Genomic DNA, 16,892 nt, shown 5'->3' with positions numbered 1-16,892 from the left:
TTCAAGTAATTTTTCATTTTATTGCTTCAAAAATGAACAATGCTTTAAACAAATTGAACTGAGTGCTTTAAAAACAGGAGAGATTGAAGTGTAAGTCATGGCAACCCTGTTCTGATTGTACGTAAATCCAGAATGTGGCATTGATTATGTAATCTACTATGTCTATTTGTTTTCTATTTTGGAGTTGTTTTTTTTTTTTGCAAATCCTTTTTATTTTATTTTTTAGCTTTATTGAAGTATAATTGACAAATAAAAATTGTATGTATTTAAGGTGTACAACTTGATGTTTTCATATATGTATACGTTGTGAAATGATTATGATTACCACAATCAAGTGAATGAACATATCCATCACCTCACATTTTCTTTTTTTTTTTAAGAGCACTTAAGATCCACCCTCTTAGCACATTTCAAGTAAACAGTACAGTGTTGTTAACTGTAATCACCGTGCTGTACATTAGATCTCCAGAACCAATTCTACTTGCATAACTGAAACATTGTACTCTTTAACCAACATCTCCCCAGTCCCTTCCCCAACCCCACCCCAACCCCTGGTAACCATCATTCTACTCTCTACTTCTATGACTCTGGCTGTTTCTGAGTCCGCATATAAGTAAGATTGTGTAGTGTTTGTCTTTCTATATCTGGCTTATTTCAATTAGCATGTCTTCCAGGTCCATCCATGTTGTCACAAATGACAGGCTTTCCTTCTTTTTTAAGGCTGAATAATATTCCATTGTATATGTACACCACATCTTCTTCACTCGTTTATCCGTCAGTGGACATTTAGGTTGTTTTCATATCTTCGCTATTGTGAATAATGCTGCAGTGAACATGTGGTGCAGCTATATCTTCAAGGTAGTGGTTTCATTTCCTTTGGATAAATACCCAGAAATGGAATTGCTGGATCATATAGTAGTTCTATTTTTAATTTTTTTGAGGAACCTCCATACTGTTTTCCATAGTGGCTGCACCAATTTGCATTCTTACCAACAGTGCACAAGGGTTCCCTTTTCTCCACATCCTTGCCAATACTTATAATCTAGTTTGAATTTTATTGGTGACAGTCTCAAGGACATGGAAACCAATGTCCAGCTCCTTTCAGTCCTATTAATAGAGCCACTTGGAGGTATTCAGAATTAACTATCAATGATATAGTTCCTCTGGGAGGAACTTCAAGTTCCCAGCCTTGAAAGATATTAATACTGATTGCAAAATGGAAAAAAAAAATTGCTAAAGTAATGCTATAATTTTATTTAAAATTTTCTGAATTTGTTTCTTCTTTTAGAATAAATCCAATGCGCCTAGTGAGAATAACCTAGCCCTACTCTGCAGCGGTTCTGGTGATCAAGCGGAGTGGCATCTCGGGCAGGATGACAGCGCCCTCCATGGCAGACAGCTCCCTCCATCCCCCAGGAAGCGGGTTTCCTCTGTGGGCCTGGCAGATTCTCTCTTTATCCTGAAAGAGGAAACCAGTGAAAAGCACCTCAGTGGTGTCAGCGTGAGTGGGCCTCCCACAGTGGAGGAGCCAGCGTCTGCTTCAGGACTGGGTTTCCAGCCAGCTGCGCCTAAAGTTTCCCAAACTGAAGAAGGAAGAACAGAACAGAAGGAAACACTAAGCCAGACTTCAGATGATCTGCTTACATCCAGCCTTGGGCGACGCGCATCTACTTTTGTTCCTTGGGAGAAGAAAGGGAAAGAAGCCAAAGAGACTTCAGAAGACACTGGACTGCTGCATGAAGTGGTGTCATTATGTCGCATAACATCTGCCTTCCAACAGGACTTAAACATTTCAGAAGAGAACACAAGTGGAAACCAAGCTTAAATCAACAATTTCAGTCTCTTGCATCCAAACTTCTATGGAGACATTTTGGGATTCCATGTGATAGATATAGTAAACAATTATTTATAGGAATGACAGCTCTTACTACTGTCTGAAAATTATTTTTCATTTGGAACATACATTTCCCCCATTCGTTCATCTCATGGGTGTATATTATCCATTGATTTTTAAATGTAAAGCTATTTCTTCTACTGTGCTGTTAAATCAGGTACTAGTTTGTATGTATGTTGAAAGTAGATATTGATGATTTCCCAGTATTTGGTGCTTAATGCCATTCATTTTATTTAAACTAAATATGCATATATAACCCTTGCATATAACCAGTAGCAACTATACTAATCTGGTTGAGCATGAGCTGATCAAGATATCAGAACTTAACAGAACTAGCCTGAAACTGCTGAAACTGTTGACCCACTAATTGCCTTAATCTTAAGCCTATATTAAGCATACTTAAATAATTTATAGAATTACATGTAAATTTTGAAAGATAAGTTGTGTGTGTTCTGCAGAGCAATAATGCCTTTTTCTACTCACTGAATCAAGGACAAAATTCATTTTTTCAAAGTTAAAAAGCTCTCTTGTGGATACTGCAGCCACGTTTTCCAAAAAAGTATAAAGGTACACATTTACCTGTCACTCAGTGAAATATATGAAGTACTGAATTACAATGTGAAACATTGTAAAATTACAATGACTTCTGTTTACAAATGAGACACTTTAAAAAATTGTTACTGTCTCTCTGTATGCCTTTGTGTATATCCAGATCCCACCCCTAGAAAGCCAAATGCAACATGAACTGCCCTGATAAAAAATGGTCTTTTTTCTCTTAACTAATAATTCTCTATCAGAATGCTTCATGTCATCTCAAATTTACTGTTTAAAATAATTGACTTTATATTTTAGAAGTTTTAGATTTATAGAAAAATTGTGAAGAAAGTACAGAGAGTTCCCACATAACTCTGCACACCATTTCCCCTGTTATCAGCATCTTACATTAGTATGGTACGTTCCCCACAGTTAACGAACCGGTATTGATAGTCAGTCCAGGCTTTATTCAGGTTGCCTTAGTTTTTTCCTGATGTCCTTTTTCTGTTCCAGGATCCCACGCAGGACACCACATTACATTGGGTTGTCATGTCTCCTTAGATGCCTCTTGGCTGTGACAGTTTCTCAGGCTTTCCTTGTTTTCGATGACCTTGACAGTTTTGAAGAATACTGGTCAGATATATTGTAGGATGCCCCTCTATTGGAATTTGTCCGATGTTTTTCTCATGATTACGCTGGGATTATGGGTTTTGGGGGAGGAAGATTACAGAAGTAAAGTGCCATTTTTATCACATCATAGCAAGGGTGCATACTGTCCATATAATTTGTGAATGTTGCTGTTGACCTTGATGACCTCGCTGAGGCCGTGTTTGTCCGGTTTCTCCACTGTAAAGTTACTCCTTTCTCTCCCTTTCCACACTGTAGTCTTTGGAAGGAAGTCAATAGGTACAGCCCACACTTAAGGAGTAGGGGCTTATGCTTCCTCCTCTTTGAGGCAGAGTATCTACATAAATTATTTGGAATTCTCCTCCGTGGGAGAGTTGTCTCTTCTGCCTCAAATTCACTGTTAAGCTTTGAAATTCATCTGCGAAGGAGCCGTGCGTTGACTACTTCCTGATAGGCCGGATTAACAGGTATAATCAGAAGAAAAAACAATGATGTTATGGTTCATTTGTTATCAGTATGTTCAATAGATATACTCTAAACATCCCCAATCATGATTATTTTTTAGAAATTGTCGTTTTAAAAAAGGTGTTTCAGAAACCATTCAAGAACCCATCAGGACTGCACTCTAAAGTATTTACTGAAAGAATGTAATTTTCAGTTTAAAAAAAGCCCTGGAAGGGGGTTTGTTAAAAACATTGCTTAAAAATATTTATCTAGGTCAGTCTTTAAATAATTCAAAGAAAATGACCAAGTTTTTTTCTTTTTTAAGCTGCATTCCAAAATCTAAATGGATATGTTTTATTTGGAACGATTATTAATTCATGTTTATAAAGGAAGACAAATCTTGTTTTCTTTATAAGGATGGACTCTGTATATATTAAGGAAAAAAGTGTTTAATCCTTATTTTTTTAACACAAAAGTAAGACTCAAGGTTCTTATCAAATTTTGCCTTTTTATACTCATTACAAAATTCCATTTTACTTTATTGACACATATAATAAAAGAAGTCCATTGATCAGCAGAGCTGTTCTAAATGAGAAAGAGAAAAGGTCACTCTGGTTGTTATTCTGCTCGGCAGATATTCCCTCATAAGTTTGAAAAGAATGTAAAGCAGCCTTTTAATATGGATATTGGAAGGAGGTATTTTTTTCTTTCAGAATGCGTAGTCTGCAGGATGAGATAATCGTGAGTGTAGCATAGGCAAAATTTGGGTTTTAGTGCATTTGCTTAATAAACACCACGGCCTCAGAGTTTTCTGTCTTTCAGTCACCTCACAAGATGCTTGACTATAATGCTGTGTTATTTTAAGGATGTTTAGCCACTCACAAGTAACGTTTGCATCAAGGTATTTTAAGCTGGATTTGTGCCTTATTTTAACATAATAATCAGCTGTTATATTCCACGTTAAAAACAAAAGCAAAAGCAAAAACTCTACGTGTTATTCTCAGAAAATCCAAAAGCCTCGTAGTATTAGTATTTCAAACCATTCAGTTTTTGAGTTTTCAAAGTCTGCTCTTAAACTAGACCCCCAGTATTATGATGGCTGTATGGAGAAGGAAGTGAAATTAAGGTGAGCTCTGAAATACAAGTATTATCTTATTTTCTTCTAGGTTCATATTTTCTGTTATAACTAAACCAAATATTTGTAACCTCCCCTGCTGTTTGAATTTTCTTTTTCAAAGAAGTGACACATGTTCTACAACAGAATTGTGTAAACCAGTAAGACTCATGGCCTTGGGATGTGGTCTTCCTGTGGCCCCCAGACAGTCGCGATCCTCCCGCAGGCCCATCCGGCTTTTCTCCTTTTGCCCTTAGACGTCACGTCCGAGGTACTTCAGGGAGAGAAGAGGAGTATGTGAATTTAGGAACTATGGTTTTGTCAAGTGAAAGTGTTGTTAAGTGGTACATTTTCATGGTTACCTACTTTAGCATATTTTTAGAAAGGCATCAAAATATAGCATGATTCTTTTTCTGATTAAAAATTAATAACATCCGTTTAGGAAATATTGATTGACTCTTTGTACTGGTCATATGCAAGGTACAGTAACTGAGGAGGTAGGGAAATAATTGACCTGCTCTGCAGGAACCAATTAAAAGGAAAAGGAATTGCAAATCTCTTTTGTTAAGAATGACAATAATAATAGTAATAATAATAGTAATAATAATATATTTTGCTTAGAAGTTATTAGCCCAAGATTCTAACACCAAAAAAAAAGGATCTTTTAAAGCTGCTTAGTCTAAAACATGCTCTAAGTAAAGAACTGTAGTACTGTTTCTAATTTCATTAATTTACTTTCTCTATTATACAAAGTATAATAATGCTGCTATCTAAGATATCTACCTTTAAAGGACAAATTCAGAGACTCTTAGAAACTAAGTGTCCCTGTTTATCTGATTCTCTATCACCATGATGCCTAGTCTTTTCACCAGGCAGCATAGGGCTCTCTATGATGGAATGAGGCTCCTTTGCAATACTTAAGGCCACTTTACTCAGTTTAGGATTAACTGAGGGTGTGGATGCATGTCGATGGGAATCTAGTTTTTACTGTCTTTTTCTTGATAACAGCTTTCTGTAGAAATTGTACCACCCCTTTTAAATTTAAACTATATGTGACAGTGCTGTTAGGATTATAGGATCCAGGAATGCTAATAAATTAGTTGTTTCTTAAATAAGGTGAAGAAGTAGACTCCTGATCAAGAAGAGAAAACCGTGAATATTCTTATAATCAGTAGATCTTCCTTCTCTTCTAGAAAATCTGGATTTTCAGGAAAAGATTATTTTCAACTATAAATTTTCTAATGCAGATTCCATTTTGTTTCAACTATAAATTTTCTAATGCAGATTCCATAAAAGACCCTGATTCTGGATAAATATTAGTAAATCAGAATATAATTGTAAAATGAAAGCCCATATCTAATTCCCCCTAGCACTTCTTAATATAGGAAATCGTTTTTACAGACTCTCGGTCAGTACCGACATCTTTCCTATGTCGAGCCCGGAAATTTGTTAGTGTCTGTTTCTTAAAGCTTATTTAAGAGGCAGAGTTGTTTTGGGCAAACCAGTTAACATTTTGATTTGGTCAAGGTAGAGAATTATGTGTATTTAGAAAGAAGCATGTTTTATTTTGAAAATAATAGGATTTTGTGCAATATTTTTTCCTGCATACTTTAGTTCATATAAATATGCACATCTGCTTTTCCAGCAGATGCCTTAGGTCATGTTTTTCAGTATTTGTGTAAAACTGTATGTAGCAATGTTCTATGTGATTTTGGAGAAAAAATATTCTTTATCATGTTGCCAGAAGAAATGTTTTTGTTTATTTAAAATAATTATGGATATTGCATTATTGTATCATAACTAACTGCCTCAGCAACAATAAATATGCAATAAGAAAATCCTGAACCTTAGTTTAGTATTAACAATATTGTTACTTTAAAAGAAATGTATATAGTGCAAAATGCTGATTCTACGTGTGTACATTTAACGAATGCTCAGTCTGTACCACATAAATCTAAATGGCCTTTGTATGGTGATGACCGCATGTGCAGATTGTAATACCCTATGTGACGAACCTTTGGTAAGATTTATAAAGGGCATTGCCAATACTTTTTGACTGTCTGTAAACTAAGTTAATTTTTGTATAATGTACAGTTTGTTTAACCTTAGAGCTTCTATAGATTTCTACTTTGATTATACTTGAATGAGGCAGAAAAGCACTGTGGAAACTCTGTAGCTCTGGATGCGATATGCAAATATACCAAAAAAAGAAACCAAGGTACTGAACAGCACTGTTAACTGGATAATTTATATCCAGAAAGCTGTGCTTTTTAAAACCATAATTTAGTTAAGTAATTTAAAATCTTTTATCTTAAAATGTTGCAAAGTCACAAACGATTACCTCTTTGATATGATAAACCTCTAAGTCTCTTCGTCTCTGTGATTTCATTTCTCAGATGAGAGCCGTGTTGAGGTACATTAACAAAATCCACCCTCTAGTTGATTACGTGATGTTTAGGACAGGATAGAATTAGAACTCTGTGCATGCTAAATGCACCACATGTGTCAAGTCACTATCCTTCAGATAGTATAACTTCCATATGGTGGTTTTGAGAACCACTTAATAATTATATACCAAAAATGAGATTTCTTGAATCTGTTATGATTTAGTACTTAATAGCAATGCCTAAAACAGCTGACAAGTAACAAAATTCGTGAAGCCTACAATTTAAAATGTATAAAGCTTTTTTACATAAAAGGTACATGAAAGGTTCAAAGTTGAACTTTTCCAAAGCATATTTCTTTTGCTTTAAAAAGACTGAAAATCTTGAGCTTTTTTGCTAGACATGGTGACAGATATCTGTAAAAACCTACCTGCATTGAGATTTGCTTAACTATTCTTGCATCCTTGAGGCTACAGTATAAATCATCTCTGAAGTTGACTACTATTGGGAGGACATTGTGTCTAAAAATATTGTTTTGGGAATTTAAAAAAATATGCAAAAATAAATAATAGGTGAACTACACATTACCATGAAGTGCCCAACAATGCAGTTATAAAATAAAATTGGTCATAATCAAAACTTTGCACAGTGGCGACTCTTCTTTTGCAGTTGGCCAGTCATCCGCCCGTGGTCTAGGTGAACTGCTGTAGGGCCTCTGTCTCCATCTCTGAGCTTTCTAACTGCTTGGTGTAAATTCGAGCCCAAATCTTCCTGACAGGTCTGCTTGAGAGGTGTCCATCCTTTCATGTAAGGTCAACTAGTTCTGTTAGGCTCCAAAGTCATAGGATAGGTGAGTGGAGTGTTACTAAGTGTGTCAGAGCAGGACCATCCAAGCCTAACAACTGTGTCTATTGACCTTCATGTTAAGAGTTGAGGACGGAGATGAAACAGCAAAGTGTAGGAATAGGGCTCCAGAGACCAGAAGGGTGAATTCTCATCTGAGAGCTACGATGGTTCCACCTAGAGCAAAAGTCAAATTTGAAATAAACACAAAGCTTCCCTTTGGGTGCAGAATTTTGGGGAATAATATGCTGAACTTTTGTTGTTTCCATAGAAGGAGCAAAGGCCTTGACAATAAGCAAAAAGAGATTATCCTTGTCAGCCTAAGGGTTGGCTAACGCTTACTGGTTTAGATTGTTAACACTCTGCTGCCACCCCCACAGGGATTAGTCTCAGTCCCCTCGGTGTCTATGTATGAGAAGGGTGGTCGTATCTTAATTTTATAGATGCAAAAATAGAAAACCCAGTTGGATTTTCCTTACATATAAATGAAAGAAAATATCCTTTTTGGAGTATTAATATGTAGTGAGTCGGAGAATTTTCTTGCCGAGAAGTAACAGACTGAATTACAGGATACATAAAAATTTGTACATAAATGGAAAATATAATATTAATAGCATATAAATGAAATGGTGTACTGTGGAAGTTTCCAGGTGAATTAAAACCTTTCCCAAGTTCTGCCGTTGATTTGGACCTTACTTAATTTCCCTGAAGCTTTATTTCTGTTTAAAATAGAAGTCTGTTCTTAGAGTGAATTATTAATATTTATTGAGAAACATTTGTGTACATAGCAGCTGCCGTATAATTTGAGGGAGAGAAAATATTCCGAAGTATCCAATTTTGTTTGAATTCATGGCTGTTTGGAGTATAAAACCATAAAATATAACTATAAAAATGTTAGATTTTATCTAATCCAGTGGCTCTCAAACCAAGCTTTTCATTAGAATCAGCTGTACAGCTTAAAAAAGAAGAAAAAAAATGCTTGGACCATGCTCCTAGAGTTGCTGGAAACTACTCCTTTGTAGACATGGAGAAACTGTAACTAGTCCTTTGTAGACATGGAGAAACTGAGGAACAAAATAGATGAGTGGTACCCTTAAAGCCCCGTAGCAACAAATGGCCAAGCTGGGATAGGGACCTGACAGTCTGGCTTCAGCCTCCATGCTCTTAGGCAGAAATGTGGGCAGAAATTAAATGGCGTACCTAACGTGCATTTCCCTATCTGATTCTCTTTTCTCTTATCAACTTTCTCCTGTAGGTTTTGGACAAGCCTTTTCTGGCGAGATGCACTATGTAGGTTTTTAAGTACTGAATTTCCTGATACCTTTTTGGGAGATGGTATTAATATTCAGATTCTTCTTTTTTTCTTTTTTCTTTCCCCCCACCCCCATGCTCCCCAGCTCAGTTAATGCAATCTCAGCTAATCTTTGTTAAGTACATGGTTCTCTGTGGTATTTTTTCCCTTCCTCTTAATTTTATGTGCATGTCCTGGAGAGCGGATGGGGAGCGCTACCTTGACTGTGCGTGATAACTGTATGGGAAGGCTTGGTGATGTATAAATTTGGAGGAAAAGGAAAGGCATAACCTGAATTTTTTAATGTGGAATCATTATTGACATAGAAATCTGTTGAGAGCATCTAAATGTGCTTTTCAGAATCTCCACAGATGTTACCACTACTTTTTAATTTTTCTCATGTTCAAGAACCAGCATTCGAGACAAAATTATTACTCTTCAGTTTTGTTATTTTAGAATCAAACCTATTTTAAATATGGAGTCTGTTTCATACTTATGGTGTTTTGTAGTAGCACCATTTAAACACTGCTTTAGTTTAAAGCAATGTATTTAAAATTTACAAATTACATTTTATAACTGCAGTTTCTAACTTGAGGACTCACTTTGGGATATCAAAATACACTGATGGTGTATTTTCATGTAGTGAAAATTTCATGTAGTGTTTTATTCAGTTTCTCCCAAAATTTAAACTTAATAATTTTAAGTAAGAGCTAAGCTTTCAGAAATTTAATAAAGGTCCAAATTGGATATAAGCCCATTAGGCAAAAATCCCAACTTGTGAAATAGATGTTAGGAAGAAATGCTCTGTTTTATATTATAGGCTTCCTGCATAAGGGACGTGTTTATTGACAAACTGTTAGAAAAACCATTTGAATTTCTAAGCAAATGACAATTGATTGACACTTGAAATGTCTTTTTAAAAAACTTTCTGCTAGAGAAATTGCAGCAATTATTTCTCAGCAATAATTATATTTAAAACAGGTGCTCATACACATACAGCAAAAGGACATACTGTATAAAAATAGAGGAATGCTATTTTGGGGGGTCGTTGTGGAGTATTAATATTGATTTTTGACCTGCATCTGTAAGGTGAACTAAAAGTCCTTGGGTGTCTTGATTTAAAGGTTCTAAAAGGATCTTCAAGTTGCTTTACTAACCCTCTTCTAGTATATGCTATAGGTAAGTCTGTTGAAAATTTAAAGACTACTATTGCTTTATGTAAAAATTCTTTTCCTTTTGAGGTACATCTTTCACATTTTTTTCAAATCAGCTTTATTGAGGTAAAATTTATATCCAACAAAGTCCACCCATTTTAAGAGTATAACGAGTTTTGGCAAATGTGTACAGTCATGTAACCTCCTCAAGATTTAGAACATTTTGTCACCCAAAAAACTGCTTTGTGCTCTTTTGCCACTGTCGCTCCCTCTTGATCCTGGCTCCTGGCCACCCCTACATGTTTTCACTACAGATTTACCTTTTCAAGAATTTTGAATAAATGGAACCATACAACATGTAGCCTGCTGTGTCTGGCTTCTCTCGGTAGCATAGCGCTATTGAGATGTATCCATGGTGTTCCACGTACCAATAGTTCCTTCATTTTTATTGCTGAGAAGTATTTCATTGTATTGATATGAAACAATGTATTTATTCATTCACTCACTGAAGCACGTTTGATTCTTCTCAATTTGGGGGTCATTCTGAATGAAGCTGCTCTGTACATTTGAGTACATGTTGTTGTGAGGAAAAGTGGTTTCATTTCCTTGAATTAATACCTAGGCGTGGGATTTCTGGGTTATGTGGTAACAACCATTAGGATGTGGGAGAGTTCCAGTTGCTCCACATTCTTGTCAACACATGTTACTGTCAATCATTTTAATTTTAGTCTTTCTGGTGGGTATTTAGTAGAATCTCATTTTGGTTTTAATTGTGTTTTTCTTATGACAAGATTTTGAGAATCTTTTTATATACTTATTGGCAATTCATATATCTTTGTTGAAGAAATCTTTTTATCCATATTTGTATTGAGTTGTTTCTCTTGCTACTGACTTGTAAGAGTGTTTTATATATTCTGGGTAAAATTTCCTTATGAGATATATGTTTTGCAAATCTTTTCTCTCAGTCTGTGGCTTGCCTTTTCATTTTCTTAATAATGTCTTACAAACAAAGTTTTTAATTTTAAGGCAGTCCAAAATTATCAATTTTATCTTTCATGATTTATGCTTTTTTGTGTCCTAAGAAATTCTTTCCTAACCAGACTGTCATAAGAATTTTCTTCTAGAAGGTTTGTAGCTTTAGTGCTTGCATTTAGATGTCTGATTCATCTTGAGTTAATTTTTTTTATATTGTGTGCGGTAAGGACCAAGATTCATTTTATTTTCCGTAGTCTCGAGCACCACTTATTGAATAGACTATCCTTTCCCACCTTGAATATACAATATATTTCAAATCAACTGAGCATTTTGTGTGGGTTGAGGTCTGGACGATCCATTCTGATCGATTGATCTCTTCATCCATCCTTACAGCAATGCCACCACTATGTTGATGACTCTAGCTTTATGGTAAGTCTTGACTTCCATAGTATGAGCCCTACAACTTTGTTATTCTTCAATTTTATGTTCAATATTCTACGTCTTTTGCCTTTCCATTTTATGAACTTCAGAATATGATTTTCCTTACTACAAAATAGCTTACTAGAATTTTGGTTGGGGTTGGGTTGACTCTATAAATCAAGTTGGGAAAAATTAACATCTTACCAATATTGAGTCTTCCAGTTAATGAACATAGTATAGCGCTCCAATTACTTACATCTTTAATTTTTCTCAGTAATGTTTTGTAATGTTCATTATGTCATATTTTATTAAATTTATCCCTGATCATTTCGTGTTTTTTGATGTGATTGTAAGTAGTTTCTTCCTGAAGTATCAATTTCCAACTATTCATTTTTAATATTTGGACATAAAAATTGTCCCTGAAGCTTTGCTAACAGAGTTTTAATTCTTCATTTCAAATCTCTCTATATATATTTCTTTCCTTGCCTTATTACGCTGGCTGAGACCTACAGTACAAGGTTTAACAGAAGTGAACATCTTTACCTTGTTCTCGATCTTAGGTGGAACACCTTCCCACTGATGATGATTTAGAAAAAGGAATCAAATGGGGAAATTTGCTCCTTGAAAACTTGAAGAATTAAAGCATTTGAGGTTGACTATACAGCTAACATATTTAAAGACTAAAGAACAAACTTGTCATAATTTACACAAGATACAACTTCAAGAAGACAGTGTGGGTAAGCAAGCAGTTTCCTGTATATACTGAGTTGAAAGCTACAACTCTGCATACTGTAGGTTCACTGTATCTCCCACCTTCTTAGTAAATAAACAATTTCTATTGTCACAGCTACCCCATTGGTTTGTGACTGTTCAGTTATTTACCCCCTTTCCTCGATCAAGTCTCTCAAGCAGCTCAAACAACATTTAATTTGTGTCTATCGCTCCTAGCTGCTCTCTGAGGAATCAAAGGACAAAAATTAAGTAAACAACTAATTTTCATGTACGTGAATTAATTCGATTTCCACATTGAAATGCCCAGACTACCCTCTTGTAACTCAAGTCTACCCTCCCTTGAAAGCACAAATCTTGTTTGTCTTTGAATCTCGAGATCTTAGCATGACATAAGGCCCACAGTAGATGCCTGATAGCCTTATGTTGAGTGAAACTGAATAGACTATCACTAGTTCAAGATGGCAGGATTTTGGAAAGATCTTATACCTCTCTGTTACCTCTCACATGAGTGTGATAAATAAACTATCCTTTCCTTTGGAAACGGCCTACCACTAAATATTCCCATCACACACGCAAAACCAAAAATAAAAGGAATGGTGTTGAACTTAATTAAAATTAACAGTCTCAAGCTAACCCTGAGGTTATGATGGAAGTGTGAGGGAAAGAAGCACAAACAAGCAATCAGGACCTTCTTTCTAAAGCTCGAAACCCAGGAGGAAATTAATCCCATAGCCATTTCTGCATGAATTATGGGTAAAGGCTCTCAAATGAGAGTATAGGGAGGTGTTAATGTGTACGTTTAAAGGATGCACAAGGCAAAGGATAATTTAAATATTTGTCTGGCCCTCCTGATTTATTGGATGAGTAAATGTGAAACTTGTTCCCAAGCATCATCTCTTTCTTTTCCTATTGTCCATCAATGAAGCGTAGTGTTAACAGTAGAGACCATTATGTATTTCAAGGTTTAAACCAAATAATATCCAAGCAACTGCCATTTGGTTTGTTCCAGTGATTGCTCCGTCCAGTTATTTAATGATTTTGAAAATGTTAGCATAGCAGGAAAGAATTTAGAGGTAATTTAAAGCTTCTTTGTATTTAAATTATTTGATAGAATCCTGGCCAGATTTGACCCTTGGCACGTTATAAAGCAGGTCATGATCTCATTTTGATATCGTGGCTTCTTTGATGACATCGTCAGCAATGTCAGAATTTCAACCTAATTAGTTGCATCTTATTTTGTGATTTGTCTTAGGTGCCCTTGCTTGCAGGCTGAATTATTTTTTTTAGCCTTTCTCAACTTATCACATTTTAAATGTCACCAGACCAGTATTAATATAATTGGCTTCTTCCTTCTCTCTTTTGCATCCATTGCTCCCTCCCTCTGCACAAGAATGTTCCTTTTGGAGCTCTGCTGCTCTTTTGCCCTGGACAGTAAAACAATCTCCTTTCAGAATAATCGACCGCTTCAGAAATTTGTGTTCTGTGTTTTGTGCAATCTTTACCACCACCATTCCTCCTCCCAGGTAAGATTTCAGATGATATGTTTGATTTCAATTAATTATGTTGTACTTGGCACCAAATGCAAGACATTTGGTGATTTTTTTTTTTCATTAAACGAGTGAACTGAATAATTCTGTTTAGAATGAATGTGAAGGAAGTATTATTATATGTACTGGTTTGAAATCAGATTACATGTTCCAGATATGTTTGAAGGATTCAAAAAACATGCCTTTTCAACAACCTCTTGTGGGTTGGGGAATGCTAAGAGGTTTGCAGGTCTGGGCATCCTTGAAACTGTCAGAATGCCTCAGGGAGTGGGGCATGAGGAGGAGACCCTTCAGAGAGCATCACGTCCTTCATTACTTTAACTTCAGTGATCCGACACAGAGAGGGAAAGCTGTGGAATTTGGAGGAGACGCCCAGGAGTCACAGAGGGCTCAGTTTGCTTCCTTGTTTTTTTTTTTGAGACGAAGATCAGCCCTGAGCTAACATCCATGCCAATCCTCTTTTTGCTGAGGAAGACTGGCCCTGAGCTAACATCTGTGCCCATCTTCCTCCACTTTGTGTGGGACGCCTCCATAGGTGCGTCCGTGCGCGCCCAGAATCCAAACCCCCGCCGCCAGCAGCGGAGCGCAAGCACTTAACTGCTGCGCCACGGTGCCGGCCCCTGCTTCCTTGTTTTAGGTGGAAGAGGTGGCAAGAAAATGAGCAAGGAGTGGACTTTAAACTCAAAACAAATAAATCTGTGCTGAAAAGTAAATAATACCAAGCAAGAAACAGATCATATTTCCTCTCGCGGATCACAAAGGGCAATTATGCTGATGAATGAGAAAGTGAAGTGGGGTCCAGCACTGATGGGGAACAATAGCTAAATCCGCCCAGGGATGTTCACGCCAACATGGACGGATTGTCACCAGCCACGTGCCTACCCAGCTCATCAATCAGAGTTATGTGTGCATGTCTGTCTCGGGGAGCCCTGGGGTAGCAAGGCCCTCCTCCGTGTGTCCTAAGCCTGGGCCCCCTTAGGAGCAAGTGGAGGGCTTTGCTCCAGCTTCAGTGTGCTTGGGAAGGGTGGTCTAGAACAGAGCAAAGGACTCTGAAGAGAGCTGAGTGTGACAACAGGACAGGCCTAATCTAATGAACTTGAGAACACTACAAATTTCTGGAAAGCTCGGAGCGTTGCAGGAGCTGTGTTCCTCTGTAATTGTTACCTGACAACTCAGCTCCAGGTCGAGTTAAGGGAGCAATGCTGGTCTGTGCAGCCACTGCTGGCCCAGGGACGTTCATAGGACGCAGGAGAAAACCCCGACCGCCCTTCTCTGACAGTGACTTCTGGAAGTCAGGCCCACAGAGGCGGGGATGATGGAAGCTGCCACAGCCACTGCTGCAGCCTGCTGAGCCTCTGGTGCTGCCACTCCCGAGAGAATGGGACACCTGTGATGTCAACACATCATGGGGACTAGGGAGACTTCAATATTTTAACGTTTTCACCCTTTTTTACTGTCCAATATGAGTCACCCTTGAGGGAGAAGAGGGTGGTGCCCTTTATCTTGTCACAAAAGGGGAGAGCCAAGATGGCTAACTGATATTTCTCAGTAAGATAAGCAAAAGCCACTTCGGACCAAGAACACTGCAGGAATCGGAGCTTCAGAGGTTCTCAATGGGGCTTTGAGTTCAGGAGTCTGTAAATAAATAATAAACTAATAAACAGCAGGAGAATGTAACCTGGAAAAGAGAGTGACACTTAGCAATTTAGTGGGAAACAGAAGTTATAACACACAGTTGGATTAAACACAGTTGGTCAGAAAGTTCACCTTTCTGACAAGTGCTCTATTTCTTCAATTATTGCTTCAAATATTTAGTGATCAAAAATACCTGTTTTTTTTTGTGTGTGTGTGAGGAAGATCAGCCCTGAGCTAACATCCATGCTAATCCTCCTCTTTTTGCTGAGGAAGACCGGCTCTGAGCTAACATCTATTACCAATCCTCCTCCTTTTTTCTCCCCAAAGCCCCAGTAGATAGCTGTATGTCATAGTTGCACATCCTTCTAGTTTCTGTATGTGGGACGCGGCCTCAGCATGGCCAGAGAAGCGGCGCGTTGGTGCGTGCCCGGGATCCGAACCTGGGCCGCCAGCAGCAGAGCGCGTGCACTTAACCGCTAAGCCACGGGGCTGGCCCCAAAATACCTGTTTTTAATAAAGAGAGCTGTTTCTGGAGAGAAATGATACTGGATTACGTCTTATCCACACCTGTGGACAGAGACTCTCTGACTACTATACACATCCTGACCGGCATCGGATAGCAGCAAAGAGAAATTTTTATGGTTTTAGGGAGAAAATAAAGTGACTTTAAAAACTGATTTTTTTTTATAGCTAACTTGTAACAGTGATGAAAATACCACAGCATCCCAAAAATCTGTTTTTTGCTTTGTCTGTATATTGATGAAAGAATGTGAAGTCTGTCTGTTTAGTTTCTTGTCTACACTGGCTTTCGTGCAAGGTGACAGTTTTTGACCAAATTTGTTCCTAAGCACTATTAGGTTCTACCTTGAATTTTGGCCTATGAATTGAACTGCCCTCTTGATTTATTTTTCACCTACCTTGATCATCCTTGGTTTTAATGTCTTGATCAAAGGCCACAGAAAGAAATATCTTCTGAGAAGAGGCCTATTCATCCTCTTTAAAATAAATTGAGATTATTTATCAAACAAGTTTTAACATTAGCCTTGCATGGCAACAATGTGTTTATTTTTGTGACACTTCTTGTACAATTGTCTCATCCACTCTTGTGGGTGGATGTTAGATCTACTGAAATGCTTTCGACAGGCCAAAACAATATTCATGTCAGTTCCGGAACTCCATTAAATCTAAATAAATGTAATTTTATCACATCCATGTATGTGGCCAATTTCTCCAAGACAGAGGTATTGGAATTAATTTGTATTTTGTTTCAAAAGATTGTTCAAAAGATTTACAGTGGC

General features: G+C 37.1%; 1 protein-coding gene across 4 annotated transcripts in view; it reads left to right on the top strand.

The window, feature by feature from the left end:
• DENND1B (DENN domain containing 1B) overlaps positions 1 to 6,458 on the top strand; it is a 251,133-nt gene extending 244,675 nt beyond the window's left edge. For all 4 annotated transcript variants that reach the window (XM_058533740.1, XM_058533738.1, XM_058533739.1 and 1 more), the window contains one exon: positions 1,289 to 6,458. In XM_058533740.1, the coding sequence (XP_058389723.1) occupies positions 1,289 to 1,825 (537 nt within the window). In that variant the 3' untranslated portion in view covers positions 1,826 to 6,458. The remainder of the gene's footprint in view (positions 1 to 1,288) is intronic.
• The last annotated feature ends 10,434 nt before the right edge of the window (positions 6,459 to 16,892 follow it).

Source organism: Diceros bicornis, chromosome 38, assembly GCF_020826845.1.
Source record: "Diceros bicornis minor isolate mBicDic1 chromosome 38, mDicBic1.mat.cur, whole genome shotgun sequence".
NCBI classification, from domain to species: domain Eukaryota; kingdom Metazoa; phylum Chordata; class Mammalia; order Perissodactyla; family Rhinocerotidae; genus Diceros; species Diceros bicornis.
This window is presented reverse-complemented; position numbering and strand designations above follow the sequence as displayed.